General features: G+C 36.1%; 1 protein-coding gene across 2 annotated transcripts in view; it reads left to right on the top strand.

Annotated features, from left to right (window-relative positions):
* The window catches only part of SLC6A14 (solute carrier family 6 member 14), a 238,621-nt gene that overhangs the window by 202,219 nt on the left and 12,692 nt on the right, over nt 1–23,710 (top strand). Inside the window, exons 1-6 of one of the 2 annotated variants that reach the window (XM_077146123.1) lie at nt 15,020–15,336; nt 16,239–16,404; nt 19,440–19,571; nt 20,870–21,031; nt 21,851–21,989; nt 23,089–23,221. In XM_077146123.1, the coding sequence (XP_077002238.1) occupies nt 15,289–15,336; nt 16,239–16,404; nt 19,440–19,571; nt 20,870–21,031; nt 21,851–21,989; nt 23,089–23,221 (780 nt within the window). In that variant the 5' untranslated portion in view covers nt 15,020–15,288. Of the gene's footprint in view, nt 1–15,019; nt 15,337–16,238; nt 16,405–19,439; nt 19,572–20,869; nt 21,032–21,850; nt 21,990–23,088; nt 23,222–23,710 lie in introns of those variants that run through there. The other variant, XM_077146124.1, reaches the window with a different exon arrangement.

The following is a 23,710-nucleotide window of genomic DNA, read 5'->3' as shown; positions in this document are numbered from 1 at the left end:
CTGGTTGATGTTTTGGAGAAGCTGACTCCTTTGCATTTCAGCACTTATCTGGTCCAGGGACCCATCTGGAGGTTATAGGTTTTGGAAAGTTACCCTACAGCATGGAAACTTTGTACAATCTTATATAATGTCCTAGGTGTTTGTGCTGGTTTGAAAGGATTTACGCACCCCAGAAAAGCCACGATTTAATCCTAATCCAATCTTGTGAAGACCACCATTTCTTTTAAACCTTATTCAGCACTGAATATCGGAAACTTGATTAGATTATCTCCATGAAGATGCGGCTCATCCAATTGTGGGTATTAACCTTTGATAGGAGGGTGGTGTGCCTTCACCCATTCATGGTGGGTCTTTATTACTTTACTGGAATCCTTTAAAAGAGGAAACATTTGGGAGATAGCCACATGAAAGCCACGAGAACCACGAGAGCCCATACTCAGAGACCTCTGGAAATGAAGAAAATATATGCTTCTGGGGGAGCTTCAAGAAACAAGAAGCCTGGAGAGACAGTTAGCAGACATTGCCATGTTTGCCTTTCCACTTGAGAGAGAAACCCTGAACTTCATTGCCCTTTCTTGAATTAAGGTAACTTCTTGTTGGTGCCTTAATTTGGGCTTTTTTTTTTTTTTTTACCTTTATAATTGGGATATTTTCACAGTCTTAAAACTATAAACTAGCAACTTAATAAATTACCCTTTTTAAAAGCCATTCCATTTGTGGTATATTGCATTCCAGGAGCTAGCAAGCTAGAACAGTGTTCTTTAGGAATGGTTTTGGTTGGGGGTTGGCAAGTTATGATCAATAGCAGTGTCTAATTGAAGCTTGCATAAGAGTGACCTCTAGTCTAGCTTCTTGACCCTATTTGAACTCGCTCAGTCACTGATACCTTATTTGTTACACATCTTTTTCCCCTTTTGATCAGGATGGTATGGTTGATCCCACAGGCTCATCCCTGGGAGTCATTTCTCACACAACAAGGGAGATTTTCACCCCTGCATGTTATGTCCCACATAGTGGGGAGGACCATGATTTCACTTGCAGAATTGGGCTTAGAGAGACAGAGAGGCTACATCTGAGCAACAAAAGAGGGTCTCTGGAAGTAACTCTTAGGCATACCTATAGGTAGGATAACCTTCTCTGCTACACACACAAGGGCAAGCCTCAAGATCAAGGGCTTGGTCTACTGATTTGGGCATCCATAATGTTTGACATAGTATCAGGAATTTCCCTCGTGGTAAAGTTTAATAGTTCTATATATTTTCTCCCATCCCTTAAGGGACTTTGCCAATAAAGTTTGATTATGTACTTAACATACTTTGGGATCTATTCAGGTATTACATAAAGCTATAAAGGATTAAAGGCCCTCATTCTTATTCTGGGCTCCCTGTGTTTGGATTGTTTAAATGACCTATCCAGACAGGTTGAGTTAGATTACGTGCTATAGAAAATTTAAGTTCTAAACAAAACAAACCTTTCTTCCTTTGGTCTCAAAGAGTAGGTGAAGTTCTAAAATACAGACAATATATTCCTTACCCCTGTATTCTGAATTACCTTCATCCTGACCTAATTGGCTTCATTGTTATCTCTAAATATCAGATTATACATATATAAAACACCTTCTAAAAATGCAGAAATAACAATGACCTCTCTGGACTAAATGTGACTGCTATAAGAGCTTACAATTTAGGCCCTTGTTTTCTTATAAATATTTCCTAAATGAGACCATACAATATTTACTCTTGTTTCAGGCTTATTTTGCTTCACCAATGTCCCACAGGTTCATTCACAATGTTGCCTAATGTAGACTTTTGACAAATAAATTTATAAAATGTGGTTTTCTTTAATTATAAAAAACATATATGCTGATTAAGAATATAAATTATTCCTCACCACCCAGAAAATATCCCATTAATATTTTGACATTGTTTTTTCCAGTCTTTTACACATGTGTTTGTGAAGATGTTTGCTTTTCTGTGCTGTTAAATATTCCTCTACACTTGTATTTTCTTGGCTAAATAATGTAAAATTTACATAAACATTCATGAAATTTTTAAACTTTCAATGCATTCCTAGTTTTTCCCCATTATGGATATCACTACAGTGAATATTCTGGTAGATAAATTTTTATCACATCTTTCTCTCCTTAGGGTAGGTTGCTGAAATTAAGATGTGCCAGGTCAAAGGGTATGAACATTCTTCAGATTTTTAATACATTGATGCCAAATTGCCATTCAGAAATGTATACCAATTAAGGTCCGTCAACAATGCAAATGCATGTAAATCTGGATGTTCAAAGCACAAAAAATAACACATCATTTTAGTGAAATAAGCCAGACATAAAATGGTTAATGTTGTCTGATTTCACTTATATTAAATAACTAGAATATGGAATTCACAGAAGCTAGAAAAAATTGCAGGTTATTGGAGTGGGAGGGGGTGGAGAATGGGAAGTTAATGTTTAATAGGTACAGAGTTTCTGTTTGGAGTGATGGTAAAGTAAAGTATTGGTAATAAATGGTGGTGATGGCAGCACAACAATTCAAATGTAATTAATACCACTGAATTGTATACTTGAAAGTAGTTAAAATGGAGAAATTTTATGTTGTGCATATGTTACCACAATGAAAAATTTGAAACAAAGAATTTAAAATAAAAATAAAAATACTTTAATAAAATTTGATTCTGATAACAATCAAAAAAATAAAAGTTAATCCTACTTTGGTTATTATTCATTGTTATTTCATGAACCGGGATGATAGTTTTCCTCTCACCTACTTTGAGATATCCTTAGACAGAGTCAGGGTATGGAAAGAAGATTGAGTACAAAGTAAAATATGAAATAATGCTAAAGGCACCTTGGAATATTCTCAAGTGATTTTATTATTGACACTAACTCTAAAAACTCCTTCTTACCTACAGGGAGGAATCCAGATTCAAACATCTTTATTCTCATGTTCAGCAAGAAACATGTATTTATTTATTTATTTATTTTTTATTGGGTGTAACTTTTCTGTTTGGGGAGATGGGAAACTTTTAGTAATGGAAGGTGGTGAGGATACCACAACATTGTGAATGAGTTCAATTACATTGAATTGTGCATTTGGGAGTGATTGAGATGGAAAAGTTTAAGTTGTATATATGTTTCCACAATTTAAAAAAAAACATAGCTAAAGAGATAATTAAGTGAAATATACGATCTTGGTGAGGATCTAAGGAGGGAGGAGAAAAGGCTTATAATGTCAAAGGACATTATTTTTGGGATATATGAGAAAACTGAATATAGGTTGTAAGCTTTATATCAATGTTAAATTTCTTGGACTGGATAACTGTACTTAAGATTACATAAGTGAGTTTGGTCCTAGGAAATGTACCTGACCTTATTAGGTGTTCAAGGAGTATCACGTATACAAGCTACACTCAAATGTTCATTCAGAAAATGGACTGATAGATAACCAGGTAGATAGATGGCTAGAAAGAATGATATGGCAAATGTGGCAAAATGCTAATTTAAAAATTGCTGGATCTGGGTATCTGTGGGAATGGGAGGGTGTGCTATAGGGGAATGTTGGAATTCTCTGTATGGGGTTTGTATTAATTTTTAACCTGCCCTGCAAGTTTGAAAGCATTTCAAAATAAAAAGTAACAAAACCACAATATTCCAGAAATTATACCCTTTTTTAGGTATCTAAACTTAGTTTTGAAAAAATTTATATGTCAACTTAAAAATGTGCAAAGGGTTACGAAGTTTTGAAAAGTTGTTTTGGGGACACATGAGCAAAAAATATTGAAGATTACTTAAGATAATGTGCTTATATCTTTTTTTAAAATTGTTTTTAAATGCCAAAAATCACCAAACAAATGCAAACATTCCTAACTTTTGACCATTCCATTCTACATATATAATCAGTAATTGACAATGTCATCACATAGTTGCATATTCATCATCATGATCATTTCTTGGAACATTTGCATCTATTCAGAAAAAGAAATAAAAAGAAAACAGAAAAAAATTCATACATACCATACCCCCCACCCCTCCTCTTCACTGATCACCAGCATTTCACTCTAAATTTATTTTAACATTTGTTCCCCCTATTATTCATCTTTATTCCATATGTTTTACTCATCTGTTGATAAAGTAGATAAAAGGAGCATCAGACACAAGGTTTTCACAATCACGCAGTCACATTGTGAAAGCTATATCATTATACAATCATCTTCAAGAAACATGGCTACTGGAACACAGCTCTACATTTTCTGGCAGTTCCCTCTGGCCTCTCCACTTCATCTTGACTAACAATGTGATATTTATTTAATGCGTAAAAATAACCTCCAGGATAACCTCTCGACTCTGTTTGGAATTTCTCAGCCATTGACACTTTATTTTGTCTCATTTCATTCTTCCCCCTTTTGATCGAGAAGGTTTTCTCAATCCCTTGATGCTAAGTCTCAGCTTAATCTAGAGGTTTTCTCAATTCCTTGATGCTGTCTCAGCTCATTCCAGGATTTCTGTCCCATGTTGCCAGGAAGGTCCACACCCCTGGGAGTCATGTCTCACGTAGACAGGGCGAGGGTGGTGAGTTTGCTTGTTGTGTTGGCTGGAGAGAGAAGCCACATCTGAGTAACAGAAGAGGTTCTCTTGGGGGTGACTCTTAGGCCTAATTTTAAGTAGGCCTGACCTATTCTTTGTGGGATTAAGTTTGATATGAACAAACCCCAAAATTGGGGGTTCAGCCTATAGTTTTGGTTGTCTATGTGCTTATATCTTGATTTATTAAGCTTAAACACATTCATCGAGTCCCTGAAGAAGATTTAGCTCACATATAATACCTTTAACTTCTTCTGCTACTGCTTGATTTTAATATTATTTTTAGTCTTTTCATTGGTCATTTCTGTGGTTCTTTTACTTAACATATTTAAACCTCTTTTTCTTGTATAAATCAACTTTATACATTATCTTGTGATTCTTTACCTAACTTACCAAATGAGAACTCTTACATTTTCCTTCTTCTTTCATAGCCTACCTTGCTTTTATTCATAAGATGACATGATTTTTTGTCTGTCTCAGTGCTAAACCAAATAGTATTTGAGTTCATTATCACAAGCGATAGATGATGTGGAGAGTGTTTATGTATAGAGTTTTATACAATCAATTGTATCAGATTGTCCCACATTTTTATTTTATATTTGAACCATGACATTCTTGAATAGTTATTTGGTTTTCCTGCAGTTTTATTTATTATTATTCTGCTTTTAGCATATTTTAAATCTTTTCCTTTCAAATTCTTAGTCATACCATTTTTATTAGTTTCTTTCAAAGACCTCTGGCTTGGAGGTCTCTGTCTTCTGGTAGCCCTCTAGACCTGCTTATAACTAATAGCTGTTATTTGGGACTCCGGGAGGAATACATTTAAATTAACATTTTCTAGCTCTTCTAAAATTTTAGATTGTAGTTTCCTAAGGAAGCTGGTAGTTTAAGGTTTAATATGTAACAAAATGGGAAGTACAAGATGTTGACAAAGAATATACATAGAAGAAACGTATCTAGAGATGTAAGGAGAGGGTTTTTTAATTCTATTTTTTAATTTAATTTAATTTAATTTTTAATTGACAAGCCAAAACAACATACAAACATGAACATTCCTAACATACAAACATTCCATACATGGTGTACAATCAATGGCTCACAATATCATCATGCAGTAGTATATTCATCACCATAATCATTCTTCAGAACATTTGCATCACTCCAGAAAAAGAAATAAAAATAAAAAATAAAAAATTCATATATACCATACCACGCACTCCTCCCTCTCATTTACTGAACCAGCTACACTTCAGGTCCCGTTCAAGGCACTGGGGATATAGTGGTGAAAAAAACAAGGTCTCTCCTTCATGAAGTCTGCAGTCAGGATATCCCACTGCAATGAGCCAACCATTTCTTCTAACCCTTCCAAACGAAAAGAAAAATCTTTTGCTCTAGTCAGACCTGTAATTCTGTTGCTTTATGCTCATTCCTGCCTGATGACAGTTCTCTTATCCCACAAGTCCTAATCCTTTCAGTCAAGGCTTATTTTACATCTCCTTCAAATCTCTCCTCAGCTATTCTAATCTTCTGAGCAGTAAAATCTGAACCCACAATTTAGTACCTGATTATTCATTGTCTTATTTAACTCTAATACTCTTCTGACCAAGACTGCCAGCTCGTTTTATGGACAGCTTCCCCACAGTATCTAGTGTAGAATATTTAATGAATAGCCATTTATTTCTCAAAATCTTTTTTTAATGCAGTGGATGAGATTCTGCATGAGGGCTTGCTGTCATGAACCAACGTTGCTCAAGGAGATGTGATTACAAAGGATCCAAATATCATGTTAGTGTACTTGCAAGTATAATGCAGAAATCTTGAAGATCGTTTTGAGTGGGGCTCCAGCAGAGTCCTGGAAAGAGCATAGGCCGAGAAATCAACAAACCAGAGTTTACTTCTGGCTCTGCCACTCACTTAGGGAACCTCTGAAAACACAACAGTTTAGAGGATCTTAGAGTCCTGGTGTTTCAGGTTCTTCTTGTGTAAAATCAGGGCACTGTTACCTTTGCTACCTGTTTTATAGAAGTGTTAGGAAGATTATAGGAGACATTACCTGTGAATATAGTGTAAACGTGTGTGAAGTGTTGTAGTTTCCTCCTTCTGTAGGAGGAGAGGAGAAGCGCCTCAGAGCCAAGTGAGTGTGGAGGGAACTCCAAGATAGCTGCTTGCCGTTGTTTGCAGGGCCTGGAGAAATGGAGACACAAGTATGCCATTTAGTTCGTTTGTTTTAATCTCTGCTTATCTAGTAGACTATCTGATCTGTCCTTATGAATGTTTGAGGAGAAGGAGAAAACAGAATGATAGAAGAGAAATGGCAGGATAAATAGGGAGCTGTCAATGGAACAGCTTGCACTTCCAATACGGCATAGAAAGTATGTATGTGTTTTTCCACTGTTCAAATGGATGCTGCCAAATGTAGCCAGGCTTGATCATCTTGCTAGTATGCAAACCCAGAGGGCTGCCAACTGATAAATGTATTCCCAGCAGCCAGAGGCTCTGAGGCATACCACCAGAGGCCGGAACTGAGGGAAGCTTCAACTGGAACATATCTTTCATATTAGAGAACAGTGTAGGAGAGCCATCCTCCCATATGGTTCTAGAAGACCTCACACAGGCCCATGATTTGGATACCTGTCATGCAGAGAGTGTTAATGATCAATCATTTGTAACCAGGGAAGCAGTGAGAACTGAGAACAGTAGCTCTTCCCAACTCCAAGCTCCCAGAGAAGAAAGAGACCCCCGAAAAGAGAGGTGAGGCATGAAAGATCAAGACATATCCTTTCATCATTCCAAGTCCCCAGGGCTGAAGTTTGGTTGTTACTTGGGAAAAGAGAGAAGATGAACAGTCAAGTGGCAGTGAATTGAAGTTTTAACCTGGGTTAGGCAGGTTGGACATTTTAATAACATAAAGTAAATAAGAAGCTATGAGGTGCTTTTACAGGTCAAGAAATGGAGTCAACAGACCATGGTAGAAGGCAGTGATTAGGATAAAAAATATCATGTTTTTATCCACCACTGCTCAACAAACTGTATACCAGCAGAAATATTTTTTTATTTCCTAAAAAGAATCTCAGTCAGAATAAGTAATAGGATTTAGTACTTATTTAAGTAAATGTTGCTATTTTTTTCTGGCTCCACAGCTTTCTTTCCATCAAGAAGTAATTTAACAGCAATGTGAGTATTTTTCTATTAATCATTTAGAAAAATAGGACTATTATACACTGCACCTATTTCACCTGGCGCACCTCATTGGAATGAACAACTCAAGTTGTTAAAAAGATTTAATGGAAAGGTGTTATGTAAGAGGTTGCATTTTCATTTTTCCTGCATTTTTCAGCACTGTATCACAGTAAGTCTTAACCACATAGCTCCCTTCATTTCTAGACACAAAAGATCTAAACAAATGAGTCAGGCTATAATTCACATTGAGGCATTAGTGGTGTTATATAATTACAAGACAAGTGTATCACCACTCCTAACCCTAACAACAATATCCCATTAATACAGGGTCATGGGCAGCATGAAATCCTTACCACCAGTAACTGTTTGCCATACTCCACTGATGTTATTAACTATAAAGATGCTGATTATAGAGCAATTCCATTTTATTTATGAACCCACCCCCATGGGTATTGGCAGAGCCTTGGTGCTGGTTTCATAAACTGATCTCTGATGATAGGTAGGAAAGCTTATGAAACTGATTCAATTGGCTTGCGTGCTGAATCACCCCTCTTCTCCTCAGCAGTTTCTCAGGAGGGATCCCCAGCTTACATTAGTGAAGTAGTTGGCAGGTGTTAAGGTGTTATCTGGCTGGTGATGAATAATAATTACTCTTTGTGTTTTAAAGAGAGACCAGTTGAGGGGAAAGGGTAAGGATAGGAGAATGTCAACAAAGGCAAAACATTTTGGGAGAGGGCTGGATGAGGCATGATAAAGGAGAAATTGAAGTAAAAAAAGAGTGGGGAATGCTGAGAGGAGGGAAAGAAGTTATAGAATTATCAAGAAAGGTTGAGGTAGGAAGGAGAAACCCATGGTAAGTTACTGGGAACAGCTCAGGTTCTGTTAACAGAACTGGGTTTGAATACTACCCCCCACATTTTCCAGCCTTATGTCTTTGGGAAGTTATTTCACCTCTCTGAGCCTGGGTTAATAAGAATAGCTCCTTGGTAGAGTTGTTGTGAGAATTGAAAATAACAAACATAAACTGCACAGCATATCATAGTCACTCACAAAACAGTAAGTTATGTTATTTTGAAGTGGTGGTGACTGTTATTATTATCATTGCTAGAGACAGTAATATCATTGTTAGCAAACAGTATTGTTTGACAGTAACAAAACACAAACCAACTGGGTTGCCATTACATTCAGCAATAAAAGAAAGAACATAGATTAAGAAGGCCTCAGATGGCCCTCCAGATGTCAGTTTTAGCAAAAGAAGTTCAAGCATCGCTCTTGTCAGCCAAAGAGAAAAGAATTGCATTATATTCTTCACATACTAGACACTCTACCACACACCACTTTTATGGTAAAGGGCTTCAGCCAAGCAAGGAAAAATAAATGCCACACTTTTATACACAGGATTGATTTGCTTCATAGCATTTCCTTTCCCAGTTCTTTAGAATGGATAGTAATGGGAATTCCCAATCCATTCTTCCTTAAATAAAATAAAATATTGAAAATGGCTATACATGAGCATAGATAGTATTAACATAATTATTCCTCAGTTGATTTTTGTCTTCTCAAATGATTACAGTAGTTCGGTTTCAGTTTGGTTCCATAATTAAATTATTTTTATTATAATTCTTTTTATTTACAAAGTTAACGAGGGAAATTTTTCTATGGACTATAGAAGTGAATGATTTCCTTAAACATGGGAAAGCAGATGATTAGGGGCCAAGCTCTCTAAAGGGCCTAATGTTTAAGAGGTAGGGCATATAGTTCTGATAAAGGTCATTATTGTACATGCAAAACAGCTGTAAGAATGCCTTACAGTGATGGTTTTAAAAGAGGAAATACTAGCATATCAAAGGTGAAGATGAAGTATTTCTCCCCTTTAATGCATTATTACAATATTATCATATATAGGTCAAGTTAAAACATTTATTTATTGTTACTAACAAATTAAGAAAGAACTTCTCTGTCCTGGGTGAGAAAATTTTCAACTTTTTCAAGCCATTATAGCTCCATTAACCAATATGATTCAGGCATGCCTTATATTAATGCTTTGGTTTGGTTAAAGGTACCTTTTTTGTTTTTCAAAAAAAAGTGTGTAATAGCATGGGATATTTTGCAAAGCATCTAAGTGTTCTGTAGGTTTTAACCCTATGTGTTTACTGCACTTTAGAGAAAAGTATGCTTCTCTTTTTGCTTCCAAACAGCAGCTACTGAAATACAGCTTTCGCTCTCAGGACCCAGAATTGATTATCCTCACTGTGAATCAGTAGAATCCAAACCTTGTCTGGGAAACTTGCATATTGACAATATGAGACTCAACAGACAAATATCTGGGAATGACACACAAATATTGTCTAAATTGTGATTTCTTCTTCAAGAAGGAAATACAGATAAGCAGCAGCTACTGAAATACAGCTTTCGCTCTCAGGACCCAGAATTGATTATCCTCACTGTGAATCAGTAGAATCCAAACCTTGTCTGGGAAACTTGCATATTGACAATATGAGACTCAACAGACAAATATCTGGGAATGACACACAAATATTGTCTAAATTGTGATTTCTTCTTCAAGAAGGAAATACAGATAAGCTTCTTCAGTCTTACTGAAGATGAGGTTAACAGTTTCATCCATATATATTGTTGTATAGGATACGGAGTTTCAAGTGTCACCACGTTATGCCATGACATCATTGATGCTAATGGAAGCCCAAGCCCTATGCAGCAGGAACACCCAGACAAAGCATTTTAAAACATGTTGCCCTCATTTTGTAACAGAGTGATTTGAAAGATAGGCTTTAGAGACATATAATCTCAGTTCAAATCTCAGCTCTGTCACTAGTTGTACAACCTTAAGAAAGCAATTCTCTGAGCCTAAGTTTCATCATGTGTAAAATGGGAAGCATAATAGTTCCTATCTCAAAGGGTTTCTACGAGAATTTACTGAATAATAAATGTAGAGCACTCAGTATGGCTCAATAAATAACAGCTTTTCCTCTTTTCCCAGGATACCCCTCCATTTCCACTTACTTTTTCCTTCCAGAGTGCATTTCAGGTAGCCTTTAAAAATCTGCATGGCAGTGCTGGTGGAAATGCAAACTGGAAAACCACTTTGGAAAACTGTTTGTCAGTTATGTGGATTGAATTGTGTACCCCAGTTTGGACATGGTTTGGTCTTGATCCACATTCTGGTGAGTGTGAACCCATTGTAAATAAGAACAACTAAATCAGATTGGGCTTTAATCCAGATTATTGGAGTTTTTATAAACAGAATTGAAAGTCAGATGGAGAGAGAAGCCACAGGGAGCAGCCAGAAGCTGGAAGTCAGTGGAACCCAAGAAAGAAAGAAGATGCTGCCATGTGCATTGCCATGTAAAAGAAAAGCAAGGACCAAGGATCATCAGCAGCCAGCCTTGAAATGCCACAGACTTCAGGGAGAAAGCATTGCCTTCTTGGTGCCTCGATTTTGGACCTCCAGCCTCAAAAGCATGAGCTAACAAATTCCCATTTTAAGTTAACCCATTGTAGGTATTTGTTTAAAAACCTGGAAACTAATAGAGGCAGTTTCTGCTAAAGCTAACCATATATGCTGTGATCCAGAAATTCTACTCTAAGTCTATTTCTAACAAAAATGCATACAGAAGACATATAACAATTCAAAATAGCCCCATTCTGGAAACAGCCCAAATTTCCATCAGCAAAATGGATAGATTGTGATATATTAATACATTAGAATACTGTACAGAATTATAATAGATGAACTACAGCTATATGCAACTTCATGGTTGGACCTCTAAAACATAATATTGAGTGACAAGATGTCAATCACAAAAGTGTACATACTGAAATATTTCATTTATAAAAAAATTCAGAAGCTGGCAAAATTACTTATAATGTTAAAACTCAGAACAGTTGTTGCCTTTGAGGATAAATGAGAGGTCTTCTGAGGTTCTGGTCACGTTCTGTTTCTTGAATTAGGTGCTGGTCACATGGGTGGTTTAAGTATTTGAAAATTCATCAAGTTGTACACTTAAGATATATATATTTTTAGTATGCTTGTTATACCTCAATATAAAGTTTATATTTAAAGAACCTTCAATGGGATGCTATACCAACGTAAAAAAAATCATAAAATTTAACAAATTTACTTCTCCTACTTAGAAAACTGACCTACTAAGAAATTATGCATCATAACTCCTTCCATGGTTCTCTGGCATGTTGTCTTTGAATTTTTGCTTTCTTTGTCTGTTCACTTATTGATATAGCCAGAGAATCATTGCCTCTTTCACTATCAGCAAGATTATCTTTAAGACATTCTCACCTCTTAGGATTGAAGGACATTTTAAAACAAATAATTTGGTTATATCTTGAGTATGAATGTAGTCTGACTTTCTAAAGAAAGTGGTTGATGTTTGAAAGTATTAATTGTAAACATTAATTCATATATGTATACGTGTCCTATGGTAGGATTTAAAAATTATCTATTTATATTATTCTTTTATTCATTTACTTTGACTATAGCTTGAATAGTGGGATTCATTCTCTGAGATGTTCAGCTAGTGAAGTTTAAAAGTTTTTTACAAGAGAGAGGGCTGGAAAATAATTTGGTTGCCCAGTGCGTCAGTGGATTTCATTAAACTTCAAATGCCTTCGGATTTGCACAAATTCTCCACATCCAAATAGCTAGAAGAAAGCTTTAGGTAATGTGTCCCCTTTACTATTAGTCAGTAGAAATAAGACCAAAAGGACTTCTATGGATGATGGCATAAACTTAATCCTAGTAAGAGAGGAAAAGAGTGTGAGATGTACCTATTGGATCAGTTTTTATTTCAATTGTTTCATGGACACAATCAATGTAATGAGCTGATGTTCAGTTGTTCGTGACATTACTAAATAAACCTTTAATTTGCCAGCAACATTTTTATTTTTAAACTAAGCCAATTCATGCTAGTAGTTGTGTGTATCCTGTAAAAGATGGCCCATAGTTAAAAGTCCAACACTGCACAACTTTAGGCATGGAGGTCATTAATTATAATTTTGAGGCGTCTTTGTCAACTTAAGTGAAGCTTGCCATGTGTCATTCCCAAGTTAATAATCACTTCACTGTTGCCTATCAGACCATAGGTTAGGCCTGGATAGCAAGGCACATGAGGGCCACCTCTCCAACCTTATTTCTTACTATCCCATCAACCAATGGAGTCTTCTCATGCTATCCTATGCCATGTTCATTTATACTCCTGTGACTGATTTTATGTAGTCACATCTCTGTTTTTGTGCATTCAACCTTTTAAACTTCTTTCAAGCTGCAAATGAATGAACAAACACAATTTGTTCCTCAGTTAATAAGTCAGACCCCAAAGAAGAGAGAACATACTCTTGGTAATTCATGATCTCTTGGGAATGGATTCTAGGCCAAATTGTCATTTCCCTCATTTGAGACAGTCATTAAATGGCCTGTCTGAGCCAAATTTTCTAACAAACATTTGCTGAATGACTGTTCTATGTCAGATTCAGCTCTAGGTGCCGGCAAAAACAAGAATGATTAAGACACTTTTTTTTCCTCAGAGAATCACAGTCTAGATGACTATAAACAAATAATTTCACATTATGCAAAAATAATAGAGGGTAGCATAGTGATACAGAGGAAAGGCATCTAAACCCAGTTTGCAGTAATAGAGGAGGAACCATTATGGAAAGACCTTAAGGAGGTGGCATCTAAGTAGAGTCTCAGAGGATGTGTAGTAGTTACCCAAGTGAAAAAGAGGGTGGGAATTTCCAGAAGAAATAGCAAAGGCACATATGTGAGAAGCAGTATGTATATTCATGTACAGGAAAGGACATACAAGCTTAAGAGTTTGAGGCAGGAGATGGTAAGAGATGACACTAAAAATTAAGCAGGGACCAGGTCATGAAAAGCCATATTTGACAATGTACATAATATCCCCCAAACAAACAAACAGAAACAAACAAAACAGTACACTCTGTAAAGTACCTTTTATTTTTAAATCAAAGGTGCTAGAAGCTTCTCTATTTTTAACAAGGAGGGAAAATTGCTGATTGTTTCCTTTATATGCCACTTGTCTTGCTGTCCTCTAATCACTCTATTCCTAGGATTTCTATTTGCTCTTTATTCTATAGTTACTATCTGTATGTAGTGCCCCATGGTGGGCCGCTTTTATTTCTACGGGACTTTGATAGTTTCATCTTACCTTTTAGGTCATCCAGATAGTATATAATACTAAGAGGTACGCACTCATGCTCATACACAAACATGTGTGCACACATGCACACACACTAGTCTATGTCTGGTATCGCTGTTCTAGACATAATTAGGGGAAACATTAATTCTCCTTGTTACTTCCCTACTTCTCTCATTGACTGTCTTCTGCCTTACCTGCCAAGACTCCCCAGGGCATATTTCTATTGCAAGTGGAAACTTCTTGTTGTCAGTAGAGAAAAAAGGAGCTATACATAGGGTCTAAATCTTGGCTCTCTGTTGGCTTCTCTGTGGGCATTGGTTTGTACTGTGTTTCATAGAACTGCTAACATCTCTTACCTGGGCATATTGAGTTTACATCCTTTGAATTTTCTGATGAAAATATGCTACATTGGTAAACAGTATTATAAGAATTATTTTCTCCCTGGCCAAGCTAGGACACTTCCTCATAGTTTACTTTCTAGGCCTCACCTTTCTTGCAAAGTGGAGCTCTTTGTTAGAGTTAGAAATTTCCACAAACCTGCTCAATAATTTGTTTTGTTTGGCTTCTTTGAAATGCTACACAAAGCAATTCCTATAAACGGGAATGCTGTTTCGAAGCCTCAGAAAGTCTCAGAAAGACAGGCTCAAGGTTACTCTTTTCATGCAGCGCCAGATGGGTAATCTTACCTCGCTGGCTGCTTTTCAAGGTACCCAATTCAGAGGCTATCCCTCTGGGCACAGCATTTGCCCCAGGGAACAACCTGCTTTCTAGTGAGGGTTAAAACTTTAGGAAATCCAAGAGCTTAAGGAAACCAGGACTGAATGTGGGGTATGATCTGTTCAGAAGAGTCTTGGGAAAAAGAATGGTCCCATAGCAGGGCCCCTCCCTGCTCCAATACCAGTGGATATCAGCACTTGGCCCCAGGACAGAGACTGGACTGAGAGGCAAGGTTTAGGAGGAAACAGGGAGCCTGAGAAAGGAGGCAAGATTGCGAAGGCACCTGCAGGGCTCTGAGTCAAAGCCTGTCAGTCATCTCAGCTCAAGCTGCTCTGCTCTCTATCAGCCCAGCCCTTTCCCTGGGGCAGGGGCAGGAGATTGCTACACTTTGGTTTACCTGGGGGAAAAACCAGAGCCTCACTTTGGTCCCTTCCGGTAATTGACACAACAGCGCCTCGGAGGGGGAGGAGAGAGCTTGCTTCCATAAATGGTCCCACCCCTGGGCAAGGTGGATCACTCTGGCAGGTAGAAGCGGGTAGTGTGCACCTGCCACCAGTCAAGCTCAGCCAGACTGAGAGAAGAGGCGGAGTGAGCCGAGGGAGTGAGTGAACCATGGACAAGTTGAAGTGCCCGAACTTCTTCAAGTGCAGAAGGAAAGAGGTAGGGTCTGGGAGCTGCAGGAGGAGGAATGGAGGGCCTGGGAAGGGTAAACTAAAATCTCAGTTTTTACTTTCTGCTTCTCCTTTTCTATATTTCTGTTCAACTGGCTTCAAGCGGGCCTGTGGCGTCCCTAGAGAGTAGGGGAAAAAGAGATCAGTTCTTATTTCCCAGCCAGAGGACGTAGAGGCACCTCTTATGCTTTGCTTTGGGTGTCCTGCTTCAGTTGGTGTCCAGTCTTTAGGCTATGCTGGAGGGACATAGGGAGGTGTATTGTCCTCAGCTGGCTGAAAGAACCTTCCATACCCCAGGGCAGCTAACAGGTTTGTAAAAGAAACCCTCCCCCACAAGTGAAGAGAGAGCTGCTCCACCTGGTGGGACTAGAGAATCAATATGACTGCATATTATGCTGTGACTTTCATAAAAGCACTGATTTTATTTGCCAAAACAGGGAGGGAAGTTAAACTTTTCTTAACTGCAAACACCCCAAGCTATTAGCACATAAGAAAAGGAGACTGTTGAGTTCTTTTTTCATTATAAGCTGCAATTGAACCTTATTCTCAAAGATCTATGATCTTAAGTTTTTATTTTACCTAATTCATCTTTAAGACTTGTGTATTTGAAATCTATTTTGTCCTCTTTCATTTTTGATGGCCAGAGCAATAAGTAACCTTTCACCAAAATTTGGGTGATTTCAGTTGAAGAAGTAAAATATCCACTTAAAAAAAACTTTTGTCATTAGAAGGGGGACATGTTGTAAAAGAAGCCATCAGCAGAAATTTCCCCAACTCTTTCTCTCTCTCTCTCTCTTTTTCTTTTCCTATTATTTTATGGACTTGGGAAATTATGCTTCCATGGAATTTTTCATGGTTGAAAGACAGACGCTGGTATTTTCCCTTCCCCAGAAAGTGACGGCCTCATCTGAGAATTTCCATGTCGGTGAAAATGATGAGAATCAGGACCGTGGTAACTGGTCCAAAAAATCGGACTATCTTCTATCTATGGTTGGATATGCAGTGGGATTGGGAAATGTTTGGAGATTCCCATATCTGACCTACAACAATGGCGGAGGTATTTTTTTCCCCTCCAGTTTTAAGTGGGGTGCTGTATGGCCTTTAAAGGTATTTTAAGAGGTGGGGAAAGGTACGTGATAGTTCAGGTTAGTGGGAGGTTGGGGAGTTGGGGAGGAGGTCATTGCTGAAGACTGAGCTGCCAGCTGAAGTTAGAAAGCTGTTTGGCTTCATAGAATCCTCAGATTTAAAAGATAAAAAATTTATGTTTAGCACATATGTGCTTCTGAGATCTCATGGAACCTTTAACTAGGACTTGCTCTGTTTAATTTTTACCCGTTCCTTCAATAATCTGCGTAATGTATAACTGAATCTCAAAAAAGTTAAATCTAGTTTTGTTACACCCCCCCAAAAAATCTTTCAACTAAGTTGTTTAAGTAGAATAAGACATCACATATTTGGAAATTTAGGTGTGGAAGAAGTTGATTTAAAAAGTAATTGAAGATTTAACATCTTACTTGAAATATGCAGTTACATGGCTTCCAAATTGGACTGACGGGACAGAAAGTCATTCTACAATGCACTTGGGTTTAGTTCAAGGCGAGGTGTTTTATTCCTGCAAAATAAAATGTGTTACCTTGTAAGTCACTAAGACTCAATTAGAACCAGGAGAGAAAAATAATTCTGATGCGACACTTAGGGGAACAAAATGAATTGCACAATTTTCTATCAATGTTGAACAACTTTTCACTTACACCATATTTTATTTACTTGTAATTACATGTTCTATTAAAAGTATAGAAGTGATATGCCCTTATATTTCATAACTGGGTGCCAGTGAAACTGTGCCACCATAATTATTTTTTTGGTGCAATAGGATTTTGTATTGTGATAGTCCAATCATACATTCTTTTTTTAATTCATTGCGCTAAAACATTCCCTCTTCAGAGATTTAAGAAATGAACTCTGTTTATCAAACACTTTAAGTGTTGGTGGCATAAATTCCCCCATCTGTAGCCTTGCTTGTTCAGTCATAGGTTTGCTATATGTTTTTGGTGTCTGTGTCTTAAGGTTCAGTGTAGTGACAAGAATCATTGTGGTTTCTTTCTAGTATCTTGTGCTAATATTTAGAAGAAAAAGTTCCCTGTGAGTTGACCTCATAAGTAGGCCCAGCAGTAACCAGAAATTCTCAGGAACTGTATTAAACTAGTTTTAATAGAGCATTAAAAAATATAGCCAAGAAAGCCTTATTCATTATACGGTGTTATATTCCTCTAAAAATCAATATACCATATTGGCTCTCAGTTTTTAATGGTCATATCATTTGGGTAATGGATAATCTAAGGCTCTTTCAATTGCTTCTTTTTCTTTTACCTAAGGTTAGGAAAGAAATATGAAATTCAAATTTTTCAAATGTAAGTAGCAGAAGAGATCAGATTAAAAAATATGATCTGGGCAGACCATGGTGGCTCAGCAGGCAGAGCTCTTGCTTGCCATGCCAGAGACCCGGGTTCGATTCCCGGTGCCTGCCCATGCAAAAAAAAAAAATATATATATATATATATATATATATATATATGATCAGATTTGCAAAACTATTGCTAAAATTTGAAAAAATTTGAGAACATTTTTACATGTAGATTCTTTTTGACAGTTTAAGAAACAAGACATTTCATACCATCTTAGGGTTTAGGTCAGCATACTTGCGTCCCGTATACCATATTAATATTTATCAATTATGGTTATTAATAAAATATAATGGGTATAAATGCATACATGACATTGAAGAAAATATAAAAGTTAGTTTTCTCCCCCAAATACCTATCTACACTGTGTCAGTAAAACTTTGCTTATTTTGTGCTACTTTTCCTTCATGTTTATCACTGGTAAGACTTAAGTTTCTATTAGTCATTGTAATGATGGTATGTACATTGCATCATCTATGCAAACATATGTGTCCCTATGGTCTAGTGACTTGCAGGGTTAGCACTGAAATACAGCAGCTTAACTATGAGTATGTAACAAGTAATTGTCTCATGATTTTCAGTACAATATACTTTGAGTGTTGGAAATAATGTAATTCCTAGGCATGTTGCAGTCCATAATATGAAAAATTCATGAGGAAAGAAAGATGCAATAAATGGAATGCACATAATCCAACAGCCCATTTTTAGCCACTGCTCCCCATATTCTCTTATTAAATATTTTGTCAGTACTTCTAGAATATTTGCTCAGTAAATTGAATATTCTGTTCCTGATTCTTCCTACGGTCTAGCAAAAGTTCTCATGAGCTTCTTTTATGCTCATAAGGAGGGCAGCAAAGAAGCAAAATAATCAATTTTTTTAAAAACAGAAAAGGATCTGAAAAAACTAAATGTGGCACAAATAGTTTCTAGAAATTGAAATTTAGCTATTAATGCTTTGCAAGAGTTCAGGTTCTTCTAACAAAACTGATACATTTTCTATTAAAATTGAGTTAAGATCTTTGTAATCATTTGGAGAATAATGACCTTAGCTGCAATAACTACCACTGTGAAGCAGTTCAGCATTTGCACCCTAAGATTTTAAATAGGCCATTTATTTTCAAAAGAGAAAGGTGGGAAACTAACATTGAATATATATCATGTCACTTCTATTTTGCCGAATGTTTTCACTTTACTTAAGTTGTGTAATTGAACTCTTACCATAAACTGATAAGTTGGTATTGTTCTCCCCATTTATGAACTCAGTGTTCAGAGATAAAGTAAATTGTCCCAGATACCATAACTGGTGAATGGTGGAGACAGTATTTTAATTACCTAGCCAGGTCCATGCGGCTGCACAGACTGTGGTCAACTTTTCTAGATTACTTTATATAGGCTATTGTTTTTAATACTCACAAAAATCTAAAGTAAGACTAGAATCCTCCATTTTACATATGAGAACTCCAAGATTTAGAGAATCAACTTCTTTCTCACAGAAAGCAGTAAATTTGGGGCCCAAATCAAGCCCTTTGATTCTGCTATATCAGGATGTTTTTAAAATGTTCTTCTGGTTATCAAAGTGCCATCAAGAGTTTGAAATGCAATAGTGCTTGATTCTTTTTTTCTTTTTTAGGTGCCTTCTTGATACCTTATGCTATTATGCTGGCATTGGCTGGTTTACCTTTGTTCTTCCTCGAGTGTTCACTGGGACAATTTGCTAGTTTAGGTCCAGTTTCAGTTTGGAGGATTCTTCCATTGTTTCAAGGTTGGCATTAAAGTGTTTTCCTCATTGTGCTTATTGGTCTATTTGTGCAAAGAACTGCCCTCACTACACAGAAGAAAAAAAAAACAGTAAAATTGTAGAATGTCAAGGCAAAGAAGCATGCATTTCATAAATAGTTTGTCATTATAGAATTTAAAAATCAACTCTTTTTTTGGTGCTTATCTAGAGCTGCAGATCTACTGGGGGACACTGTATACTTTTAAAAATCTGCTGTTAATTTTTATTTCTATTTATATAGGGCAGCGTATATGTTTGGGGGGACAGTTAGGGAAGACATTAGAGAGAATCATTATTTTCCTAGTTTCTCCATTTAGATTCCCTTGATATACAGGGAAAACAGTTCTTTTGTACATTAACTCTATGGCCCTGACTTCATTAAAATTACATATGCAGTCTGTCTTAGGGTTTTTGCTTATCTTTCACGATGACTGATTCAGAGAAGTTGAAGGACAGGTCACTATTTTTTCCTGGGTGCTCCTCATAGAATAGGATACTTGTGAAGTAAAAAAAAAAAATGTCTTGATTGTGATTAAATACCAACCTTTTTTTCTGTCTAAAGATTAGATACAATTCTATTATATGCCAGATGCTGAAGACCATCTGTAAAAACCTCAATGTGACATCAAAAATAAATTCAGAGTGATGTGAATGTAATATTGTGCTAGAATAGTGGAAAAGCTACCTCAAAAGCTAGTCTGAAGCACAGGAGTTATATTCACTATGTTCAGTTACATTTTGAAACTGAGTTAACCTCTGAACTTCAAATTTAGATTTTTACTAAGTTACTGAATTTTTTATATGTACTTGTAGAAGTCTTATACATTATTCTTTCAGGAAATTGATCCAGATACTTCATTTTCTACTTGTCAAAATTCTGGTTTGTACATAAAGAACTATTGGTCAATGAGTCAATAGGTATGAGCTTTGAATTGCTTTTCTTAGAATAGTGATCATGCTGATCAGAATTTACAAACTGAAAAAAGAAAGAGTAATGGACACGGGCTTTTTATTTTTGAGAACCTGATGGGCTTAATACAGGTCTTCTGCCCTTGACCTTAATACCTTTTTCTAATCAACTAAGAATATGTCCCAGAAATCCAATTATGAAAATACTTTTAAATTTAGAATGTAAGCTATTCAAGCACTTTATCCCTGTTCTAAACAATTATTTGAAACAGTCTTTTCAGAGATTTAGTGGAACTAGAGCTCCAACTTTTTACGAATTAGCAGAGGAAATTTCACTTGAGTTTATTTTTTATTTGAATTGTTGTTTTTTGCAGGTGTGGGAATTACAATGGTCCTGATTTCCATTTTTGTGACCATCTATTACAATGTCATAATTGCCTATAGTCTTTACTACATGTTTGCTTCATTTCAAAGTGAACTACCATGGAAAAATTGTGCTTCTTGGTCAGATGAAAACTGTAGCAGATCACCTATAGGTAAAATTCATTTATTTATTTTTAAAATAGTATAAAATCTACATCATCCTTTTATATTTTTAAAATAAGCTTAAAAAGTTAAATCATTCTTTAACCATTTATGTGTAATTTTAAGTGCACCACCACAGATCACTGGTGAAAGCAGAATAAAGCATCTATAACCTGAAAATTGATGAACCTAACATGTTAATTTCTGAGGGCCGCCAGCAAGGCTAAGCCATGCCTAGGTGTACTTCTTGCAGGTGTCAGGCCTAGTCAGGAGAGAAGGAGAAAAATGAGGAAGTGATAAAGAGAAAAAAACATTATTTATAATAGTAGTGTCTCAGGAGACAGTGATTATTGCCTATGCCATATATTGCTAATCTTTGAGGTACTGTAGCATCAATTTTCTAGGCTATTACCATTGGGAATACCTGTGGATGTCAGATAGTAGTTATAAAGGTTTAACAAACACTTGCTAGGAATTTAAAGGTGACACTTTACCTATATGAACTAGATGAGTTCACCTACTAAAAGTTACTTAGAGCACTAGGACCCAGTTGAAACTATTGTTAATTTATAGCTGTTATAATCAATATTTAAAAGGGCATATATTTTCATACTCACCCACAGCTTAGTATTAGAGAAAATTTAAGATGCTGAAAGTACATGGTTTTTTTCATTTGTAAGATTTCTACTCTACCTTTACCAAGTAACATTTAGACAGGAACTTAAATATTTTACCATTAAAACGTTTCCCCCCCCCCCCCCCGGAAAGTATTCTTCTAATACTAAATATGTTTCTGTGCTTGTGCGCATTTTTCTTTTTATCATTTTTAGTAACTCGGTGTAATGTGAGCACAAGCATAGGGGAGCTCATCCAAATGAATAAAAGCTGGGTAGACTACAACAATTTTACCTGCATTAATGGCAGTGAAGTTTATCAGCCAGGGCAGCTTCCCAGCGAACAATATTGGAAGTAAGTACACTAGATGATATAGTTCTTAAGTGGATGTTACTAAACATTTTCATAAGCAACAAAATATTGATCGTCCCCCTCTTTAACTCACCTAAATAGGAAAAATGGGGAATCAGCCTAGATTATATGTCACTTGATTCAAATGCTTACCTGCTCTAGATGAGATGGAGAAGAGTAGATACCTGCAAAATTAGCTCAAAGCCAACAATTTGTTATTTATAAATTAATTATTAAATGGATACAACACTATCAGAAATGATTTATTTAGTGTTTAATAGCCATAAATTAGGGCACTGCTTTGAAAAAATATATTGACATTTTAGACAATAATGAATATGTATTACTTCTGAACAGTTGGGTAATGAGTGATATTTGGGGCAAAATTGCTATTTAAAGCTAAAGTTCTCTGTCACACATTTTTCTTTCAAATATATATTTTGTATTTTATTAATTTAAAATGATTTCTCATTATTCTCCTTATCCTATGCCTACCGTGTTACCTTTACCTAACTTCTTTGACTCCCCTGCCAAAATTAGTGCTCTTCATCCACATGTTAATACTCTTTGAAAATTTGGAGCTTAAAATGTTGCTGAACATCAAGCTAAGAATTTAGATCCTAGATCCATGTATGTATAAATAATAGAACCATTTGAATTTGATAACCTCTAGAAATGTGATGAATGAGGAAATATTTAATATGGTTTAAAATATTTTCTCCTTTATTTTAACTTGAAAAAAAATATTGCAATGAATGAAACAAAGTAATCTCATGTAAGGTTAGTTTCTTTCCAAAAAGGAGCTTTGAAATATTACCAAAAACTCATAGCTATAGGAATCAGTGGCTACTCACTCTGTTTGGAACTTTGGATTTACAATTAATTTAGAAGTCAGGGAGCTTTTCGATGAACTATTTTTGTCCCTCCAAAAACCAATATTAATGACAGGCTCAAAGTGCGGGCATGTATTAATAAGAAATAAAATTCACGAAGCTTTAGAAAAAAAATTCATGAAGCTTCTTCCCAACTGAAAGATATCACAAAGTTCAATTTATTTTTAAGACATGATTCTGTGTTCATAAAAAGGTTTATGTGTTTTCAGTAAAGTGGCACTCCAAAGGTCGAGTGGAATGGATGAGACTGGAACTATCGTGTGGTATTTAGCACTCTGTCTTCTCCTAGCTTGGCTCATAGTCGGAGCAGCACTTTTTAAAGGAATCAAGTCTTCAGGCAAGGTAATTTGGAAAACACTTGAGACAGCAATGTAGCTGCTTTCCAATTTCATTGTAGTTTAATAGTTCAATATCAAGCATTATAAATGCATGTCTTTTTCCTAGAATGGGAACATTGAAATGTGCAAAAAGCTTTCAATTAATTCTAAGTAGGCAGCCTAACTCTTAAGTAAATACTTAAGATCACTGCAATTGTTAAAAAAAAAAAAAAGAAAACTGGTACTAAAGTTGTACAATTACTCAAAACTTGGACCCTACAAGCTGATACAGCATTCTGAGTTGAGGATATATTTAAATTTTTTTTCTCCCACTATATACATAAATATCTTCAGTGGAATTATACATTGCAATGTTTGGTTTGGAATGTCTAGGTCCTTGATATATAGGGTAATAGTGTCAGGATTCCCCTAGTTGTGGAGAGATGGAAAAAACATCCTATGCAGTCTATTTTAAGTTAAAGCTTGCCAAAGTTGACTCAGATTCTTCTCTCTC

This window comes from Tamandua tetradactyla, chromosome X (assembly GCF_023851605.1).
Source record: "Tamandua tetradactyla isolate mTamTet1 chromosome X, mTamTet1.pri, whole genome shotgun sequence".
Taxonomy (NCBI): domain Eukaryota; kingdom Metazoa; phylum Chordata; class Mammalia; order Pilosa; family Myrmecophagidae; genus Tamandua; species Tamandua tetradactyla.
Note: the sequence above shows the minus strand (reverse complement) of the source record. Positions and strands in the feature narration are given on the sequence as shown.